We start from the raw sequence: 22964 nt of genomic DNA, 5'->3' as shown, positions 1-22964 counted from the left end.
TATCAGGTAATTCATAACTTTGGGATTGTTCTAATTGTTATTGTGATATTTATATTCAGAATACTCTGTTACTCCATCTCCTGGTACTTCCTTGATTTGATAAAATTAAATTCATTTATGTAAAGAAGTTTCTGGAGAATAGATTTAGAAAACTAGGGTTTTTATCAGTGATAGAAAATTTTGGGGCACTGGGGGCTCAGCTGCTCAGGTCATGATTTCAGGGTCCTGGGATCCTCTCCCTCTACTGCTCCCCCTTGTTGTACTCTCTCACTCTCTCTGTCGAATAAATAAATGAAATCTTTAAAAAAAAAAATTTTAGTGTATGTATCTCTGTATTCAAGTGTGTCTAACATTTGAAAAATTCTAGGGGTATATCAAGGATACTAAATAAGTATTTTTAAATTGACAAGTAGATGCATAAATTAATGAGACTTAATTTTTTAAAGATTACATATTTAAGGCGCGTTCATAGATCTTTGCTACCTGTTTAGAGATACTTAGAAGGAACGTTTTGGTGGAGTTTAGCATTATGGTACATATCAGTAATAAATATATTGAACAGACTGTCTTTACACTGTTTATATTTGGGGATTCAAAAAAGAATTCTTGCCTACAAGGAACTTAAAATTTTATGTGAATATGAAAGACAAACATTGATGGAGTAATTATTACTTACTACCTTCCTCACTGAACTCTCATCAGTAACACTGTATAAAATAATATGTTGCAGACTTCTGACGTTTTAAAAAGTATCCTAATTGATTTTCTGGGTTTAATAGACGTTTTGTCCTTTTGTCTAGAAATACGTAGGTATAAAACTGCTCCCTTCAAAGCAAATAGATTGATGTTCTAAAAATGCTATATAGAAGATGACCCAACAGGCAAACAAGAAAGAGAGATGGCGGGACACCTGGGTGGCTCAGTCGTTAAGTGTCTGTCTTCAGCTCAGGCCATGATCCCAGGGTCCTGGGATCGGGCTCCCTGCTCAGCGGGAAGCCTGCTTCTCCCTCTCCCACTCCCCCTGCTTGTGTTCCCTCCCTCTCTGTCAAATAAATAAATAAATAAAAATCTTTTAAAAAGCAAAAAAAAGGGGAAATGGCTTAGAGAAAAGAAAAAAATGGAAAAGAATGTTATCTGAAATTTGAAAACAAGGAAAAAATCGGCTTCCTTAATTTTGCCTTAGTATAGAACAAGTTATGATATTTAAATATGTGGGAGTAGAAGTTTTTTTAAGTTTTTAATTTAAATTCCAGTTATTTAACATACAGTGTAATCTTAGTTTCAGGTGTACAATAGTGATTCAACACTTCCATACATCACCCCGTGCTCATCACAAGTGCCCTCCTTAGTCTCCATCTCCTATTTCATCCCCCCACCCACCTCCCTTCTGGTCACCATCAGTGTGATCTCTGTAATTAAGGATCTGTTTCTTGGTTTACCTCTCTGTCTCTTTCTCTCTCTCTCTTTTTTTTTTTTACCTTTGCTTGCTTGTTTCTTAAATTGTGGGAGCAGGATTTTTAAATAATCTGTACAAATTTATCTTTGGAAAATGGTAAAGATTCATTGGTTGCTTTAGATAGCTTTTCATAGACATATAAAATTATAGTAGATTGTATTTGTTTTTATCATTCCTTTTCCATTCCCCCTCCCACCAGTAGACGCATGCCTTGATTTGTGGATTTTTTAAATTAAGTTTTTATTTAAATTCCAGTTAGTTAATATACAGTGTAATATTAGTTTCAGGTATAGAATTTAGTGATTCAACACTACATACAACACCCAGTGCTAAAAAATGAATGCTTCATGAATTTCCATGTCATCCTTGCACAGGATGCTAATCTTCTCTGTATTTTTTGTGGATGTGTCTTAAAAGGAAATAGCAATATGTTCACTTGATACTTTCCTTTACAATAGGTCTGATTATTTTCGCAACTTTGTAGATTCTTGCCTCCAGAAAATCCCTCAAGATCGCCCTACATCAGAGGAACTTTTAAAGGTCAGTTTTACTAAGTCTGTTTTCTACCCTAAGAAATTATTTAAAGGATGTATTTTATTCTTCTTTGATCTTGAATCAATATTAAGTATGCTCTACTAATTTTTACTGAAATGCTAATTTTATATACTGTTCTCTTTTAGAACTTTGCTTAGGTGCAAAGTTTTTTCATTTGTGTTTTCAAAATTAATTAAGTGCTTTACCATGTCTGAATAGAATATATAAATATTCCAAATAGTACCAATTGGCTGTTTCTATGTGTAAGAATGTATTCCTAAGTTATAACTCCACATTTTAATTCATGTGAAACAATGTCATATTTTAAAGTTAGTAAAACATAGTTTAACTTTGGATTTAGTTTTTATATCTGCCATATTTTATATATTCATCTGTCCTATATTAAAATAATATGAAAGAAAATGTATATCTATATAAATATTGTGGGAGAAAAGAGCTTTAAAAAGAAACTTAAAAAATGAGTATCACGTTTCTGTTTCCTTTTTAGAAATATATTTTCCTAACTTGGCAATGAAAATATTTTAAGAATCATGTAAATTCTATTCAGTTTTCAGTGGGTTTGGTTGCTTAATTTAAATACATGATTGGTATATGCTTTCTGTTCTCAAAAATTTATTATTTGGAGTTTGACCATCTTATTCATAGCAATAATAATATTGTTGAACTTAATATACTTCTTAAAACATCTAGGTAAGGCAATAGTAAGTAGGATTTGACTCTCTCTCCTTATGCCAAGGAATATTGTTGATTTTTCACCTTATATAAGTTTTAAGTAGACTATTTTTGTATGAATGTTTTAGAACTTCAGAGAGGTTCAGTTTATTTTCACCAACACACATCAGATACAAAGATATTGAAAAGATCATGTGTGTGTGTGTGTGTATAGTATTATTTGCAGCCACAATATGTAGAAGAACAGTAGCGTTTCAGTAATGCTTGTGGGATTCTAGGTATTAAGCTCAGTCATAGTCTCAGAAATGAAAGCCTGAATAAATAGGTACTCACAATAGCAGCAAAAAGTTTAGTATAGCTAGGAATTATGTTAGTGATAAATAAGCAAGATTTGTATGTAGAAAACTATCAAACTTAGAAATTTAAGATTTATTATTTTTGGATAAGAAGATTGAGTATTAGAAATAGTGATACATACCAAGCCAAGGCTCAGGGAAAAGAAGAAAATCTGACTGGCTTCTTACACTTGCCTTACATAAGCAAAAGAAGCTGTTTTGGTAAATAACCCACCCCACCAGGGCCAGATATTTGGTGATTAGATCCCAAGTCTGCATTATACTATTCATTTTCCTGGTTTATAGCAGGAAATTGAAAATGATAGGAAGTATCTATCAAGTACTTCTTTCCCTTCGGCCTAATTATATTTCTGTTTCAGTTTATCATAAAAAGAGTTAATAGAAAAAATTTTAAATGTATGAAGCTATCTCAGAATTAAAAATTGGGGGTGCCTGGGTGGCTCATTCGGTTAAGCATTTGCCTTCAGTTCAGGTCATGATCCCAGGGTCCTGGGATCGAGCCCTGCATCAGGCTCCCTGCTCAGCTGGAAGTCTGCTTCTTGCTCTGTCTTTCTCTCTCAAATAAATAAAATCTTAAAGAAAAAAAAGAATTAAAAATTGGAAATAACTGTCCAGAATTAGGGTAATAGTTAAATTATTTTAGCATAAACATTTGATGAAGTAATCCATAGGCATTATGTTTATGAATTTGAAATAACAATACTTATGACAATGAAAGTAGAATAAAATATCATATAGTTAAAGTTCTTTAGAGAAGCTTTTTCCTCTTCGGGGGATGGCATCCATAGGCATTCAGAATGGTCCTGTGTTTGAAATTGTCTGTCATATGTCAGACAATACAGTGTCTAACAAAACTAGGCTGGCCTGAACCCCTGGTAATAGAATCATTTACCTTTATACCAAGAAATTTGGGAAAGCACCCAAATCCTCATGAGTTGTGTGCCCAGGCGAGCTTTGAGGAGTTTGTACTATGACACCTACAGTTCTTATGTGGTTGTCTAAAATGAAAAACACATCAGTGGAGTCTGTGGTGGTTCCATGTGTGCTAAGTGTGTTCATGACAGGATCAAGTGTGCTCTCCTTATTGAGGAGCAGATAATTGTTGTGAAAGTGTTGAAGGTACAACGCAGAGTCAGAAAGTTAAGTAAAGGGGCACCTGCGTGGCTGAGTCGGTTAAGCATCCGACTCTTGATCTCAGCTCAGGTTTTGATCTCTCAGGGTCATGAGTTCACGCCCAGCGTGGGGCCCGCTTAACAACAACAACAAAAAACTACGTTAAAAAAAAAAATGAAGCTTCTTTTGAGTAATTAAAAAATCAAAAGGCAAAAGAAAAAATTATTTAAAGAAGAAATACATTTGAACTACAAAGATAAAAGTACTATAAGAATTCAAGTACATTTCATAGAACTCAAGGCAAAACGTGTCTTTCTGCAATCTATATACTAACTATATATCTACAAAACAAAATTGATACATAGAGAACTTCTGTAAAGAAATATATCAAAATATAACAGATTATTCTAATGGTGGAATTGTTCTTTTTTTTCTGTATTATATAAGGTTAAGCTTATTTCAATGTTAGTGGTAAAAATCACTCATAATATAATGGCTTTTAAGTGCTAGTGTTTTATGGAGTATTGTTTATCCAACATCTAAAGGAACTCATAATATCCAAGTTTAAGTTACATAATTCACCATAAATACATTCCTGTTGAAACCTAATATAACTCAGACGTGAAATACCTTTTCTATGAAATCGGTTCTAAGAATATGTAAACCTTTATTTAGCCGTTATTTAGGGCTCTAATTGGACTTGATTCTTAGTGTTTAGACTCTTTGATTATTTCAATGTTGCATTTTCAGTTGGCTAATAAAGGTATCATGTTTCCATAAAATGTACAGGGGTAGTTACTGTATGCCCAGAGTGTATATGTGTAGATGACAATTTTGTAAATACAGGAAGTCAAAAGTGTAATAGAATTAGATAGCTATAGATTATATGTGTTATCTATCATGATTACTTAAGATAGTAACTACACTCAGAAAGGGGTACATTTGTACTAATTGAAAAAATGTACAGGTTCAACCTGACTTTTACCTTCTCTTCTTATCCAGCACATGTTTGTTCTTCGTGAGCGCCCTGAAACAGTGTTAATAGATCTCATTCAAAGGACAAAGGATGCAGTAAGAGAGCTGGACAATCTACAGTATCGAAAGATGAAGAAACTCCTTTTCCAGGAGGCACATAATGGACCAGCAGTAGAAGCACAGGAAGAAGAAGAGGTAATGACTTAGAAATGACTCAGATATTGAGCTCTGTTTCTTTATTGGCTTCTTTCCTCATGCAGCTTGTCTTGCCATGAATGTTTTATATTAGTGCTTCCCAGACTGTGTTTTCTTAACACTGGTTCTGTAAGATCCCAGGTGGGAAAAAGGGTTTTGCATTCTTTAAACCCAGCCCCTTTGTAGTGCTCATTGATAATAGTAAAGCTCTCTAAAGTCTTTTATTAAAGAAACTTGTTCAACTTTAATCCAGTCCCCATCAAATTTTTTGGATACTGAACCCTCTTTTGCCTTATTGTCTGATTCCATGGGACATGCTTTTGGAAGAATGTGAAATTACAGACTATGGAAGTTGACAGTAGTCATTCAGAGATCCTTGATTCTTTTCAGTTCTGTATAATTCATTCCATCTGCATAGTTCTGAAATACATTTTACAGATGAGTAAAGTAAAGCTCAGAGTAGTTACTCATCATAGGTTAAAATGGGTTTGGATTCATGTATCTCAATCTCAAGGCCAGGTTCTTTCCATTTTAGGAAGTATGGAAATACAAATTTGCAGTAGAAATGTTACAGAACTTCTCACAAGGAAATATACATATAGAACTTATTATTGTGGAGCTAACTTTTTTACTCTAAATATTTTCAGTTTTCTTTGCTCCTCTCAGAATTGTTTGACTTTTGGGGCGTCTGGGTGGCTCATTCGGTTAAGCGGCTGCCTTCGGCTCAGGTCATGATCCCAGGGTCCTGGGATCGAGCCCCACGTCCGGCTCCCTGCTTGGTGGAGAGCCTGCTTCTCCCTCTCCCTCTGCCTGCCACTCTGCCTGCTTGTGCTCTCTCTCTCTCTGTCGAATAAATAAATGAAATCTTTAAAAAAAAAAGAAGCATTGTTTGACTTTGTTTTTTTGATTGCTTTTCAGCGAGAGAGAGATCACTTTGCATTCTGAGACCAGGAGTAATAGTTACTTTTCTTTTTTAATAGTGCTACGCAGTTAATGAACTATAAAATACAAGACTTTCTTAACTTATAGTTTTGGTTTTGTTTTTTAGTTTATAGAGTAATCATTAGAAAATTATTTTGAGGGGCATGTGGTGGTGCAGTCAGTTAAGCATCAACTCTTGGTTTTGGCTCAGGTCATGACCTCAGGGTCATGAGATCAAGCCCTGTGTAGGATTCTGCACTTAGTGCAGAGTCTGCTTGGAATTCTCTCTCCCTCTGCCTTCCCCCAACCCTGTATTCTCTCTCTCTTTAAAGTAAATAAACTTTTTTTTTTAAAGATTTTATTTATTTGACAGAGGGAGAGACAGCGAGAGAGGGAACACAAGCAGGGGGAGTGGGAGAGGGAGAAGCAGGCCTCCCGCCGAGGAGGGAGCCTGATGCAGGTCTGGAGCCTGATGCAGGGCTTGATCCCAGGACCCTGGGATCACGACCTGAGCCGACGGCAGACGCTTAACGACTGAGCCCCCCAGGCGCCCTAAAGTAAATAAATATTATTTAAAAAAAATTATTTTGAGTTTTTTAGATATATAAAATATTTCAGTAAAGTAAAATTAATAAAATTCTAATGTAGTTAAATGTGTAACAGCATCTCTTTTGGGCTGGGATGTAAGAAAAATTCATATATATATATAAGTTCATATATATATGCCATATGTCTGTATGAAATTCTCCGTATCTTACAGAATCTTGGTATGGTAAGAGTACTAAAATGTTGGTGCCAGATACCATGTCTTGCCTGGTTACTTCATAAAAACATTTTTGTGAATGTGATTAAATGTACAAGTAATATGTAATTTTTAATTTACAGAAAAAGATAGGAATTAATATTAAATTAATTGATGAAAGAAGGATGAGCTAGAGAATATTTTCTGAGGAAGGAAAATATACTTAAAAGCCTTCCTTAAAAAATAACAACTAAGGGGCGCCTGATAGCCCAGTTAGTTAAGCCTCAGACTCTTGATTTTGGCTCAAGTCATGATCGAGGTTGTAAGATTAAGACCCTGCCTTGAGCTCTCATGTGGAACCTGCTTGAGATTCTCTCTCTCCCTCTAGTTCTGCCTCTTCCATCCCGCTTGCATGAGCATGCCAGCCCTCTCTCTCTAAAAACAACAACAACTAAAAGTGGTTATTTATAGGATTAAAAAAAGATTGGGGTTTGTTTTAGCCATGGGAATTATTGAGAAATGACCAGAATTTCTCTATATACCCTATGAGGTATGTGATAGAAATGGATTTCAGCACTGGTACAGGCAAAAGAAAAAAAAAGAAAAAAAGGAGTGGATTTCAAAAAATTTCAAACAATTTAGAGAAAATGCTACACTTTGGAAATAACCATAACTTGATGAACTGAATTTTTGACACGGTTGGGCTTTTTGTTGTTTACTTGTTGATTATTTTTATTTGTTTGTTTTTCAGTTGGTAGGCTTCCTGGTCTTGGCAAGTAGAGGGAATTTCTCATGATAGACCTCTTAGTTTCTTTCTAAAGACTGTGCTAAGCAGTGTGATAGGTGATTATAATTAGCAATTTCAAAAGAGATACAGATATTTGAACCTAATGCTCTTTTCCCTTAGGAACAAGATCATGGTGTTGGCCGGACAGGAACAGTGAATAGTGTTGGAAGTAATCAGTCTATTCCCAGCATGTCCATCAGTGCCAGTAGCCAAAGTAGTAGTGTTAACAGTCTTCCAGATGCCTCAGATGACAAGAGTGAGCTGGATATGATGGAGGGAGACCACACAGTGATGTCTAATAGTTCTGTCATCCATTTAAAACCTGTGAGTATTTGGCTTTCAGTGAAAAAAATTTCAACTTTGGTAAATAATTTCTTCCACTGATTAGTTTAATTAGGAGATTGTCTTGGATGTTTCAGAAGTTTGGAACATATTTAGGTAACTTTTTTTAAAGTGGCAGTAGGCTTGTTTTCCCAGTGTAATGTCAGCATTTGGGAAACTAATGTTTTAGGAGTACAAAAAGGATATTTTAACGATCTTAGAAGAAAGAAATACAGAAACACTGTGTAATACATAATTTGAAGTTAATTTCATGAAAAATAAAGTATTTAAAAATAATTAAGTATACACATGAAAGTCATGATAATGGTTGTCTTTTAAGAGAAAGAGTTATGATGGGTAATGATCAAAAGTGACTTGCAGGGCGCCTGGGTGGCCCAGTCATTAAGCATCTGCCTTCGGCTCAGGTCATGATCCCAGAGTCCTGGGATCGAGTCCCACATTGGGCTCCCTCCTTGGCGGGAGGCCTGCTCTCTCTCTCTCCCACTCCCGCTGCTTGTGTTCTTGCTCTTGCTGTCTCTGTCTCTGTCAAATAAATAAATAAAATCTTTAAAAAAAAAAAATGACTTGCACTGTCCATAATGTTTATATCTTTAAAATAAAACTGAGTGTAATTGCCAGTAATTGTAAATTCTGGGTTTAGGAAATAAGGGTTTTGCTACATTATTCTTCACACTTCTGAGTGCAGAATTTTTAATTTTCTTGAAAACATTTTGAAAGTCAGGTAACTTGTTTTTAGCAACCAATAGGAATACTTCCTTTTTAACTTCACAGCTTGCAGTGTTACCTAAAAACTTACTAGGCACAAGAGCTAAAAGGTAGAACTAACCCAAGTCTTCATCAACAGATGAATAGATAAATAAACTGTGGTATATACATACAAGGGAATATTATTCAGCTATGAAAAAAATGAAATTCTGATACATGCTGTAGCATGAGTGAACCTTGAAATGTTATGCTAAAAAAGAAATGTTATGCTAAGTGATACTAAGCCAGATGCAAAAGGAGAAATACTGCATGATTCCCCTTATATGAAATATCTAGAATAGGCACTTCATAGAGACACAAAATAGATTAGTGGTTACCAGGGACTGAGTAGAGGATAAAATGGAGAATTTTTGTTAGCAGATACAATTTCCATTTGGGTGATGGAAAAAGTTTTGGAAATGGTGGTGGTTGTACAACATTGGGAATATAATTAATGCCACGTGAAAATGGTTGAAATGGAAAATTTCATATTATATATGTTCTGCTACACTCACACACACACAAAGTGATTAAGAATGATTTAGTTATGTAATAAGTGTTCTTCAGGGCAAAATTGTGTTTAATTTTTATATACTTAGGCAATAGAAGCAGCAGTAAAAAAAATTATTCTTATAATTAGTTGGTTGCTACTTAATTGATTTCGTCTTTAGTTAATGAACTCTAAGGCATATATAAGGAAATACATCAATTCTTAAAATTTTTACAGTTATTTTTTGCTTATGTGGACAAATGGCAGAGTATTATAAAGGTATTTTTAAGATATATTATCGATTTGAAAACCCAAGAGCCTTAGAGTAATTAATTTTTTTACTGCTGTTTAAAATTATTAAAGCTTTTCCATTTTCTATATAATAATTAGGATATAAATCTAAACTGATACATTTCCTCATCCTAAATCTGTGTGCTGTTTCATACACTGAGGTAATAATGTTTCCTGATTCTAATTATGTTGAAAATAAAATGTTAACCTTCACAATTTTTGCTTTTGCTTTTTAAAATTTTGTCTTTAAGATAAATCGATCAAGTTATCTTTAAATTTTCTTGAAAGTTCAAGTGAACTCTGTTTGTTCACCTGAAATCGTATTGTTTCTTTCTTTGCCTAGGAGGAAGAAAATTACAGAGAAGAGGGAGATCCTAGAACAAGAGCATCAGATCCACAATCTCCGCCACAAGTGTCTCGTCATAAATCACACTATCGTAACCGAGAACACTTTGCTACTATACGGACGGCATCACTGGTACGTTCTTCCCCTGAATTAGAAATACATTTTTCATATTGGACTGTGGCACCTGTACTAAAGTATAACTATATCTTATTTTTTTGATTTGGGGTTTATTTTGCAAAACACTCATTGATCATTTAAGTGCCTTTTATGAGAAAGATATACAGAATACTTTGAGAGATGTTAAACTAGTAATGTCTTCAAGACATACACAAATAACTAATATGTTAGAATATATTAAATGCTTAAGAGGGCTAGAAGGTACTAAATAGGAATTCAGATTACTTTTGATTTGGGGCATAAAAGAAATATTTATAAAACAAATTGTTTAGGGATGCCTGGATGGCTCAGTCAGTTAAGCATCCCACTCTTGGTGTCAGCTCAGGTCATGATCTCAAGTGGGACTCAGCACTCAGCATGGGGTCTGCCTGAGATTCTCTCCCTCCTTCTCTCTCAAATAAATAAATAAAAATCTTTTAAAAAACAAAAAATAAAACAAATTGTTTGAGCTTTTAATAGTTTGTTGCTTTTAGGCACAGAGGGGAAGAAAAATGTTATTTCTACATAAGAATTAACAGTGAAGAGGGGCACCTGGGTGGCTCAGTCAATTAAGCGTCTGCCTTTGGCTCAGGTCATGATTCCTGGGTCCCGGGAATGAGCCCCAAGTCGGGCTCGCTGCTCAGTGGGGAGTCGGCTTCTCCCTCTACCCTTCCCCCCAACGTGTGATCTCTCTCTCTCACTCTCTCTCTCTCAAATAAATAAATAAAATCTTAAAAAAAAAAAAAAAAAGAATTAACAGTAAGGAAATACCAAAGCTAAATGACAGGAAATGTTTGGGAAATATCAAGTAATTCAATTTAATGTATCCAAAATGTAGTTCTTCTAATTTCCCAAAAAACAATAAAAATGGATTATGGGGGATTCCTGACTTGCTCAGTCGGTAAAGCATGTGACCCTTGATCTTAACGTTGTGAATTTGAGCCCCACATTGCATGTAGAGATTACTTTTAAAAAAATGGTGGGATGCCTGGGTGGCTCAGTTGGTTAAGAGTCTGCCTTCAGCTCAGGTCATGATCCCAAGGTCCTGGGATTGAGCCCCGCATGGGGCTCCCTGCTCAGCGGGGAGTTTGTTTCTCCATCCCCCTGCTCATGTGTGCTCTCTCTCTCTCCGCCCCCACATAAATAAATAAAATCTTTAAATAAATAAATGGATTATGTGTCCATTATAAGGATGTTATTTTAGCAGGCTACATATTACCCTGATCAGTCAAAAAAGTAGGACAAACACAGGATGAAGGATACTAGGAATAAAAAGAAATTAAGATATCATAGGAAAAGTAGGCTGTTAGAAAATATAACAGGAAGTATAAAAGATATATCTGAGAAAAAATTTATCAGAGTTATCACCTGCATAAGCAGATTTTATAAATCCCATGCAATGGCCCATGACTCTGTATGACTTGGGGTCAAGAATGCCATCCCCCATCCTGAGGATTCAGGTCATTCCTGCTATTCTGCAACATGTAAATAACTTTTTGAACACAGCAAGTGGCAAAGATAGCTTGATTTTTTTTTTTTAATGACTATTTTAATAAATACCTAGAGAGGTATTAGTGGAGAGAGGCCAATTCATGTGACTTTGTGACTTGGCATATATTAAATGTTTCCCAAACAAATTCCCAGTTTCTGGCTCCCTCAAATTAATTAAGGACACCTTTTTTTTTTTTTATTGAAGTATAGTTGACATACAGTGTTATATTAGTTTCAGGTATACAACGTAGTGATTTGACAATTCTGTGCGTTATCAGTACTCACCACAATAAGGGTCATCATCTGTCACCATACAACATTATTAGTATTTTTGAGTATATTCCCTGTGCTGTACTTTTCATCTCCATAACTTACTTATTTCATAACTGGGAGTTTGTACCTCTTAATCCCCATCACCTGTTTCATCCATCCCACCATCCACCAGTTTGTTTTGTGTATTTTAAGTGTCTGTTGATTTTTGTTTGTTTGTTCATTTGTTTTCTGGATTCCACATGTACGTGAAATCATGGTATTTGTCTTTCTCTGTCTGACTTAATTTCACTTAGCATAATACCCTCTAAGTTTATTCATGTTGTTGCAAATGCCAAGATCTCCTTTTTTATGGCTAATATTCCATTATCTCTGTGTGTGTGTGTGTGTGTGTGTGTGTGTGTGTATTTTATGTGCTTTATTCATTTATTGATGGACCCTTGGGTTGTTTCCATACCTTGACTATTTTAAATAATACTTCAGTGAACATATGGGTGCATATATCTTTTCAAAGTAGTGTTTTCTAGGGGCGCCTGGGTGGCTCAGTCAGTTAAGTGTCTGCTTTTGGCTCAGGTCATGATCCCAGGGTCCTGGGGATCGAGCCCTACGTCAGGCTCCCTGCTCTGGGGGGGGCCTGCTTCTCTCTCTCCCACTCCCCCTGCTTGTGTTCCCTCTCTCGCTGTGTCTCTCTCTGTCAAATAAATAAAATCTTTTCTTTTTTTAAGATTTTTTTTATTTATGGGCGCCTGGGTGGCTCAGTTGGTTAAGCGACTGCCTTCGGCTCAGGTCATGATCCTGGAGTCCTGGGATCGAGTCCCGCATCGGGCTCCCTGCTCGGCGAGGGGCCTGCTTCTCCCTCTAACCCTCCCCACTCTCATGTACTCTCTCTCTCTCTCTCATTCTCACTCTCTCAAAAAAAAAATAAATAAATCTTTAAAAAAAAAGATTTTTTTTATTTATTTAAAAAAAAAGAGGTAGTGTTTTCTAATTCTTTTTTCCCTCCCTCCCTCCTTTCCTTCCTTCCTTCCTTCCTCCCTTCCTGTCTTTTTTTGTTTTTGTTTTTGTTTTTGAGATGGAGTGAGGGGAGGGGCAGAGGGAGAGGGAGAGAGAAAATCTTAAGCAGGCTCCTCTGCCTAGTGCAGACCCTGACTGAGATCATGACCTGAGCCGAAATCAAGAGTTGGACACTTTCCAGCGCAGCCACCCAGGTCCCCCAGTGTTTTCTGTTTCTTTGGGTAAATACCCAGTAGTGGAATTAATAGATCATATGGTGTTTGTATTTTTAATTTTTTGAAGAACCTCTGTAGTATTTCCCAGAGTGGTTGTACCAGTTTGCATTCTTACCAACAGTACACAGAGTTTCCCTTTTCTTAAGGACATTTATTAAATTATGGATTTAGAAAGCTTAAGATCCATATTCTTAAACCTAGTAATTCCATTTATTTCAAATAAAACATTCAGAGTGTATGTAGATTTATGTACAAGATAACCAAAGCTGTATTCTTCAGTATAACTACCATGTACCATAACTCATTCTTTCTTCTGCCTTAGGTTGTTTTCATACAATACATGGATATTAGGTATTCAATTAGAAGAGTTTTTACAATGGTTCATGCCTAAGTTAGCCATCACTTTAAAAAAAACAAGATATGTAAAATTTCTAGTCATCACAATAATTTCCCTTCATACCCCGCACTTTGTCAGTTTTTCACTCCCATGAACAACCATTTTCTGTCTCCACTATTATTAGTTTTAACTGTTTGGGTTTCATATAAAGGGAATCACAAAATGTATTCTTGTATCAGGCTTATTTTGCTCAATTTAATGTTTTTGAGATTTATCGGTCTTGTGTTCATTAAAATTCATTCTTTTTTTAAAGACTTTATTTATTTATTAGAGAGAGACTGAGAGAGAGAGCATGGACTGGGAGAGGAGCAGAGGGAGAGGGAGAAGCAGAGTCCCCACTGAGCAGGGAGCCCGATGTGGGCCTTGATCCCAGCCTGAACCGAAGGCAGACACTGAACCAACTAACCAATGAAGTCAAAATTTCATTCTTTTTTATCACTATAAGTAGTTTTCCATTGTGTGAATATGTAATTTTTTTACTCATGCTTTATTGATGAACGTTTGGTTTGATTACCTTTTGGGCATGTAAGATTGCTATAAACATTCTTGTACAAATCTTAATGTGAACATGATAGTTTAATTTCTTTTTGGTAAATACTTAAGGTAACATAACTGAGTTGTAAGGTATGTATATGTTTAACTTCATAAGACTCTTATCAGTTTTCCAAAATGGGTGTACCATTTCACATGCCCATTAGCAGTGTATAAGTTCTAATTGGTTCACATTCTCTCCAACATTTGGGGTTGTCAGTCTTTTTTATTTTAGCCACTCTAGTGGTATGAAATGGAATCTTGTAGTAGTATTTTTGCATTTCCCTGTGTCTATTCTTGTGTCTTCTTTTGTGAAGTGTTTAAGTCTTTTGCCTTGTTTCTTTTTTTTAAAGATTTTATTTATTTGAGAGAGAGAGCAGAATGAGAGACAGCACGAGCTGGGGGAGAAACAGAAAGGAGGTAGAGAAGCAGAGAGCCTGCTGAGCAGGGAGCCTGATGTGGGGCTCCATCCCAGGACCCCGAGATCATGACCTGAGCTGAAGACAGACGCTCAACTGACTGAGCCACCCAGGCACCCCATCTTTTGTTTCATTTCTCTCTTTTTTTTAAAGATTTTATTTATTTATTTGAGAGAGAGAGAATGAGAGATAGCACGAGAGGGAAGAGGGTCAGAGGGAGAAGCAGACCCCCTGCCAGGCAGGGAGCCCGATGTGGGACTCGATCCCGGGATTCCAGGATCATGACCTGAGCTGAAGGCAGTCGCTTAACCAACTGAGCCACCCAGGTGCCCTTTTGCTTCATTTCTTATTCAGATACTCATCTTTTTAATATTGATTTGTAGGTGTTCTTTATAAAGGTTGCTTATAGTATTTTATCTCATATATGTCTTGCAAATATTTTTTCTTCATCTGTAATTTATCTATTCTTTTTCCTACTTGATGAAAAATTGAGATTTTTTAGTTTTAAAATCCAATTTAAAAAATGGATAAAGTGGGGGGCGCCTGGGTCTTGCAGTTGGTTAAGTGACCAACTCTTTGATTTCAGCTCAAGTCATGATCTCAAGGTGGTGAGATTGAGCCCTGCCTAGTGCTCCCCACTCAGTGCTGAGTCTGCTTGGGATTCTTCCTCTCCCTCTGCCCCTTACCCCTGCATGCTCTCTCTCTGTCTCTTCCTCTCTTTCTCTCTCTCTCTCTCTAAAATAAAGCTTTTTAGGGGCGCCTGGGTGGCTCAGTCAGTTAAGTGTCTGCCTTCGGCTCAGGTCATGATCCCAGGGTCCTGGGATCGAGCCCCATGTCAGGCTCCCTGCTCAGCTGAGAGCCTGCTTCTCCCTCTCCCTCCACCTGCCACTCTCCCTACTTGTGCTCTCCATCACTCTGTCAAATAAATAAAATCTTTTAAAAATAAATAAAATAAATAAAGCTTTTAAAAAATTCATAAAGTGGGGGGGGGTTTGGGTGGCTCAGTCAGTTAAGCATCGACTCGATTTCAGCTCAGGTCATGATCTCAGGCTTGTGATGTGAGATCAAGCCCTGTGTCAGGCTCACTCTGGGTGTGGGGCCAGCTTAAGATTCTCTCTCTGCCCCTCCCTCGCTTAAAAAAATGGATAAAGGTCTTGAATAGACATTTCTCCAGAAAAGATATACAAATGACCAACAAGTACATGAAAAGATGCTCAATATCATAAGTTATTAGGGAAATGCAAATCAAAATCACAAGGAGGGACCACCTCATACCCACTAGGATGGCTTTTAAAAAAAAAGAAAAATAGTAATTGTTGGAGAGGGGCACCTGGGTGGCTCAGTCGGTTAAGCGTCTGCCTTCAGTTCAGGTCATGATCCCAGGGTCCTGGGATCAAGTCCTGCATCAGGCTCCCTGCTAAGTGGGGAGCCTGCTTCTCCCTCTGCCTGCTGCTCCCCCTGCTTGGGCTCTGTCTCTCTCTGTCAAATAAATAAATAAAATCTTAAAAAATAATAATAATAATTGTTGGAGAGCATGCAGAGAAATGAGAACTCCTGTACGTTTCTGGTAATATGTATGTAATAATATTGTAATTGTGTATATGTAATATGATTCAGCTTCTGTGGGAAACAGTTGACAGTTCCTCAGAATGTTAAACTTGGAATTACCATATGACTCAACAATTCTGTTCACCCAAAGAATCAAAAACTAATACTCAAACAAATACATGTACACACATGTTCATAACAGCACTATTCATAATAGCCATATCCATCAGCAGATGAATAAATTACGGTATATGCATACAATGGAATATTATTCAGCTGTAAAAAGGAATGAAATACTGATGCATGCTACAACATGGATGAACCTTGAAAACATGCTAAACGAAGGAAGCCAGGCATAAAAGATCACATTGTATGACTATATGAAATATCCAAAATAAATGTGAATCCATAGAAATGGAAAATAAATTGGTGGTTACAAGGAGAGAATGGGGAACAGGATTTTCTTCTGAGATGATAAAAATGTTTTATAATTAGATAAAGGTGGTAGTTGTATAACATTGTGAATATTCTAAATGCTATTGTGTTGTTCACTTTGAAATGATTAATTTGGGATGCCTGGGTGGCTCAGTTGGTTAAGCATCTGGCTCTTCGTTTCAGCTAAGGTCATGATCCCAGGGTCCTGGGATCCAGCCCCACGTTGGGGTCTGCACTTAGCAGGGAGTCTGCTTGAGCATTCTCTCCCTCTCCCTTTGCCCCTCCCCACACTTGCTCACACACTTGTTTGCTCTCTCTCTAAAATAAATATTTTTAAAAAATGATTAATTTTAGGGGTGCCTTGCTGGCTCAGTTGGAAGAGCATGCGACTTAGTCTTGGAGTTGTGAATGAATTTCACCTCACTTTAAAAATCCAATTTATACATTTATACATTGTGTCTTCCAAATTTTTATTTAAAATCTAGTAAGTTAACATATAGTGTAATATTGATTTCAGGGGTAGAATTTAGTGATTCATCACTTAAATATAACACCCAGTGCTAATCATAACAAGGGACCAGTTGTTTCAGCAGGATTTATTAAAAAACGCTTTCCATTTTGAATTAACTGGAATTTTTGGTAGGAAATCCAGTTGACTGAGAATGTGTCTATTTCTAGATTTTATTTTATTTTATTTTTTTAAAAATTTTATTTATTTATTTAACAGAGAGAGACAGCAAGAGGGGGAACACAAGCAGGGGGAGTGGGAGAGGGAGAAGCAGGCTTCCTGCCAAGCAGGGAGCCCGATGCAGGACTTGATCCCAGGACCCTGGGATCATGGCCTGAGCCGAAGGCAGACGCTTAACAACTGAGCCACCCAGGTGCCCCTTATTTCTAGATTTTATTCTGTTCCTTTGATCAGTTCAGTCTGTCCTTATCCCAATACCACATTGTTTTGATTGCTGAAGTATATGTCTTCCAACTTTTTCTTCCCCCTCAAGATTGTTTTGGATATTCTTGGCTTTTTATATTCCCATAAATTTTAGAATCAACTTGTTTATTTCTTTTAAAGACCTGCTGGAAATTTAGTTGAAAAGTGCTAACTGGGATCTCTTAAATTAATTGCCTACTTAGTTAATAGAGTGGTCTAAAGTGCTTTTGAAAGAAATGTTTTGCTTTATTTTGTTCTTTTCTGTCCATTGTTTGTATGTCTAGGTTACAAGGCAAATGCAAGAACATGAGCAGGACTCTGAGCTTAGAGAACAGATGTCTGGCTATAAGAGAATGAGGCGGCAACATCAAAAGCAGTTGATGACTCTGGAAAATAAGCTAAAGGCTGAGATGGATGAACATCGCCTCAGATTAGACAAAGATCTGGAAACTCAGCGTAACAATTTTGCTGCAGAAATGGAGAAACTTATCAAGAAACATCAGGCTGCTATGGAAAAAGAGGTGGCTGATTCAGTATTATTAATTTGTTCTAGCTTGTAACCGTCCCAGAATTAACCAAGATAATATTTTGATGTTAGAGTATCTCTTCCCCAGAACCAAGCAAATCAATTGGAGAGAGAGACATTTACATAACATGTATAATATCAGGTACTGAGTCTGGGAACCAATAGACACGGGATTATTTCCTGATACTTGATAGATTTAGTGTCACAGTGGGTAAGTCATTCATTCATCTGTTCTGGGCCTCAGGTACTCTGGTTATCTGAAGAGTTTGATAAATCACCTATTAGTAACATGGTTCAGGTCTCAAAAAAATCATCTGTGATTCCCTTTTCTGTGTATTTTTTGGAAACTGTCCTTAAATTTATAGCAGCATTTTTATATCAGAGAACAATTGAAGATTATGTATAAGGAGAATGTTAAAGATTATAAATTAAGAGAGTCAGATTAAGGTTTAGCCCATTTGTTTATTTACAAATAAGTGTCATTTTACTATATGATAAAAGCACATTTTTTAAGATTCTTGTTATGTGAAACCTTTTCTTGTAAAGGTTTTTGATGTCCCGTTAGTTTCATTTTATTTTCATAGTCACGTTTGTCAAGTAAAATGTAAGCATCTCAGTAAATTCACAGAATATCTTCAAATATGTCTGGTAGTCCACATTAAGGCATTATTTATCATAGCTACCCTGTTCAACCTTCCTCCCCTCCCAAAATAAAGAACCACTCTCTTACAATAGTAGAGAATTTAGCAAAATAATTTATGGTATAAATAAACATTTGATTTTGAAATAATTTGGTGAAAGAATTATCCTGTTGGTCATTGGGTAGTATTTTTAATAACTTAGGAAGAGGTAGATACTAACATATTTAGGAAAGCAATTCATGAAACGGGATATAGAATATGATTACAAATTTGTTTAAGAAATAGATATGCATAGAAAATATTAGGAAGGGTATACACCAAAATGTTTATATTGGTTATCTCTGGGTGCTAAACTCATGTAATATTTTCCTTCTTTGTGTTTTTCTATACTTCCTAAATGTTCTACAATGATTATGCATTGCATATATCATCAGAAATAAGGGGTTCCTGGCTAGCAAAAGTCTGTGGAATATGCAACTCTTGATCTCGGGGTTGTAAGTTTGACCCCCATGTTGGGTTTAGAGATTACTGAAAAATAAAAACTTTTAAAATAAGGGGAAAACAGGGGCGCCTGGGTGGCTCAGATGGTTAAGCGTCTGCCTTCAGCTCGGGTCATGATCCTGGGGTCGTGGAATCGAGCCCCACATCGGGCTCCTGGCTCGGCGAGGAGCCTGCTTCTCCCTCTGTCTCTCTCCCTGCTCATGCTTTCTCTCTCTGTATCTCTGTGTCTCAAATGAATAAATAAAATCTTTAAAAATAAATAAAAATAAAAAATAAAATAAGGGGAAAACTATGATACATATGTCTAATAATTAATATTTTCATATTCAATATATAAATAAAAGGTCAAGTTTTAAATTTAAAGATAAACATTACATTATTTCATATACAAGTCAACCAGGATAAGAAGTCATGATTGAATTATATTTTAGATAAATGTGTATTTGTTTGTTTTTTTATTGGGAGGAGAACATACTCCTCCTACTAAATGGAAAAAAAAAAGGGGTGAAAACATTCTGACCCTGTACAAGATCAACATTTTAAAGATGCGTTCCATTTTATTGGTTCTCTGAAATTCAAATGAAGATGCTGAGTACTCCAGAAACCAATATTGTTATATGTTAACTGCCGAAAATTTAAATAAAAATAAAAAAGGTTACTGAGTAACAAGTATTAATAATTTGTTGGGTATTCTCATTTTGGTAATACTTACACTGATTTTTTTGATCATGGGAAAAAATGGTATCCTTGGTAATGTGTATTCAGATGCTGCTTTGAATCTATCAACTTAACTAATTTGATTCGTTTTTTTAAATTTTCTATAGGCTAAAGTGATGGCCAATGAGGAGAAAAAATTTCAGCAACATATTCAGGCCCAACAGAAGAAAGAACTGAATAGTTTTTTGGAGTCCCAGAAAAGAGAATATAAACTTCGAAAAGAACAGCTTAAGGAGGTACTTATTTTATAAACATTTTCAAGGCAGTTATCTGCTTATTGATTATACGTAATATTGAGCAACTCATAGAACCATGAAGATAAATTTTTCTTTTCTTGTTTGTCACCATGAAATGTGTATCAGTTTGAATGAAGACTGATGACTGAGATCCTCAGTTGAGGTGTAAAAAGAATCATCTCCTGAAAACATAAGTTACTTTATTTATAATAGCTTTCCTAAGCACTTGTTAAGTAACTGACTGATTAGAAATAAAAATATGTGAGCTGTGAAAAAAAAGCCACACATTTCTTTCTTTATAAATAAACCATTCCTGGGCGCCTAGGTGGCTCAGTCAGTTGGGTGTCTGACTCTTGCTCTCAGCTGGGGTTGTGATCTGGAGTCTTGACATGGAGCCCCCCGCCTCAGGCTCCACACACAGCAGGGAGTGTGCTTGAGATTTTCTCCGCCGCTCATGTGCACGTTCTCTCTCTCTATAATAAATCTTTAAATAATCCTTTAGGTGTATAATAGGTGCGTGGTGCATGCGTGTGTTCATTTCGAATGATTCTCAGTGTAGAGGAAGGGACATACTAGACTTTTGGTGGGGAAATTTCCTGGCAGAACATTTTGAGAAAGATACCAGGTGATTCTCAAGAAACAAAACAGAGGATCATAGGGGAAAGGAGGGAAAAATAAAATAAGACAAACAAAATCAGAGAGGGAGACAAACCATAAGAGGCTTTTAATCATAGGAAACAAACAGGGTTGCTGGAGGGGAGATGGGTGGGGGGATGGGGTAACTGGGTGATGGGCATTAAGGAGGGCATGTGATGAGCACTGGGTGTTATATGCAACTGATGAATTACTGAACTCTATATCTGAAACTAATGATACACTATATGTTAACTAATTGAATTTAAATAAGTAAAAAAAAGATACCAGGTGATTCTCTGTGTATGTGCCTATGTTATCCTTGTCTCTTCCTGTAGTGTGTGTGCATATACACCCTCATTTGAGAATTACTAATTTATGTGCTTTTTATTTTTACATGTTTGAATATCTTATGAACTTAAGTTATAAAGAATTTGTCTTTTTCTTGAATAACAGGGAAAGGACCATAGTAGTCTCTGAAAAATCAGCTTAGACTTAGGAAAGATGGTTGATTTGTATTCTTTACAATATTGATGGCTTTTTAGGTTGAAAATATACTAGTATTAATTGACGTCCTAGGGTTCACCTCATTGAATATATGATGAATGTTCTCATCTTGCCCAATATAAATGTATTTTCATGTAGGTAGTTTTTGAGATGATACTTAAAATGCTACAGAAAAGCATTGGTTTTGATTCGTTCAGTGGTCATTAATGCTAAATATTAAATACCATTCATAAAAAAGGTTTCTGTTCTCCCATGGTTTTAATTTAATTAATTTAATTTCCAAGTTTTTTATATTGAGTACATCCATAATCTTGCCAAAAGCTTGATATTTAGAATGTTAAAAACCAAGTGAGACAGGGCGCCTGGGTGGCTCAGATGGTTAAGCGTCTGCCTTCGGCTCAGGTCATGATCCCAGGGTCCTGGGATCGAGTCCCGCATCGGGCTCCCTGCTCCTTGGGAGCCTGCTTCTCCCTCTGCTTCTCTCTCTCTCTCTCTCTCTCTCTCATGAATAAATAAAATCTTAAAAAAAAAATACCAAGTGAGACATAACTGTATTTTAGCCCTAATTTTAATTTACATGTGATTTTTACCTGAAAGCACTACCTTCTATCTCTTCTTGGGAAGGATTTAAAGAAAGATATTTTTACTCCATTTACCAATCATTGTGTGCTTTTGAATCATAAGTGTAGCTGTGCAAAGCGAAAAGGTATGCATGTTTTCTAATGTACTTTTCTCTTTTTCCACTGGTCACTCAAGAAAAAGGAGAACTGTTACCAGCCTCCTTAAGGTCATTGCCCTGCCTGAGCACTAGAGAGGACATAGTTAAATACTTTTATTTAAATTTACCAGATACCAAATTTTATATTAACCGTATTCATGTACTTAATTTTTATGTATTTTGAACTGAGTTTTTTATGTTTCCAGGAACTGAATGAAAACCAGAGCACCCCAAAAAAAGAAAAACAAGAATGGCTTTCAAAGCAGAAGGAAAATATACAACATTTCCAAGCAGAGGAAGAGGCTAATCTGCTACGACGACAGAGGCAATACTTAGAGCTGGAGTGCCGTCGCTTTAAGAGAAGAATGTTACTTGGACGCCATAACTTGGAGCAGGACCTTGTCAGGGAGGTGTGTTTGAATGATGTGATATCAGAAATACGTCTTTCATATCCCAGCTGCAAGGCCTTTGTACTCATAATTCCCTGGCCTAAATCCTTCTTTCCCAGATACTCAATCCACATGGCTTGCTTTCTCACTTTAAATGTTCTTCTTTGCACTTCTTTCTCTTACACATATACACTCTTTGGAAGAAGTCTCTCTCCCCAACTAGAATGGAAATTATATAAAGTCACAGGTTCTGGTCAGGTCTTTATATCCCTAGTGTCTGGCCCATAGTAAGCATACAGTATTAAATATTTATTTAATAAATATTAAATCCATGAAAAATGAAGGAAACAATTTTTAAATGAGAAAATTAATTGGATAATTTATGCCTTCTGATCTAAAGCATGAATTGTGTGTTAGCATTTAATACATTGTTATAATTATATAATTAACTGGACAAATGTGGAAAACTTATCACAATGAGAACAATTGTTTTTATTATCAGGGACACCTGTGAGCATAGATAAATTTATTTCCAGGGTGGCATAAAATAAGCTTCAAGTATAGCATAACTGTTCAAATTCAGTGATAAAGAATTTCAAATTAAAACAGTTGAGGGGCACCTGGGTGGCACAGTTGGTGTTAAGCCCCCAACTCTGTTTTGGCTCAGGTCATGATCTCAGTGTCATGGGATTGAGCTCCACGTC

The 22964-nt window shown here is 36.1% G+C and overlaps 1 protein-coding gene and 1 pseudogene across 3 annotated transcripts in view; one reads left to right on the top strand and one right to left on the bottom strand.

Annotated features, from left to right (window-relative positions):
- The window catches only part of TAOK1 (TAO kinase 1), a 152048-nt gene that overhangs the window by 102504 nt on the left and 26580 nt on the right, over nt 1–22964 (top strand). For 2 of the 3 annotated variants that reach the window (XM_027568207.2, XM_027568209.2), the window contains 7 exons: nt 1915–1996; nt 5155–5322; nt 7893–8096; nt 9983–10117; nt 17677–17913; nt 19885–20013; nt 22078–22281. In XM_027568207.2, coding sequence (XP_027424008.1) covers nt 1915–1996; nt 5155–5322; nt 7893–8096; nt 9983–10117; nt 17677–17913; nt 19885–20013; nt 22078–22281 — 1159 coding nt within the window. The remainder of the gene's footprint in view (nt 1–1914; nt 1997–5154; nt 5323–7892; nt 8097–9982; nt 10118–17676; nt 17914–19884; nt 20014–22077; nt 22282–22964) is intronic. The other variant, XM_027568208.2, reaches the window with a different exon arrangement.
- On the bottom strand, nt 1786–1878 carry LOC113908348 (annotated as a pseudogene).

Source organism: Zalophus californianus, chromosome 16 (assembly GCF_009762305.2).
Source record: "Zalophus californianus isolate mZalCal1 chromosome 16, mZalCal1.pri.v2, whole genome shotgun sequence".
NCBI classification, from domain to species: Eukaryota; Metazoa; Chordata; class Mammalia; order Carnivora; family Otariidae; genus Zalophus; species Zalophus californianus.
The sequence above is the reverse complement of the archived record's forward strand: the minus strand, read 5'-3'. Positions and strand labels throughout refer to the sequence as shown.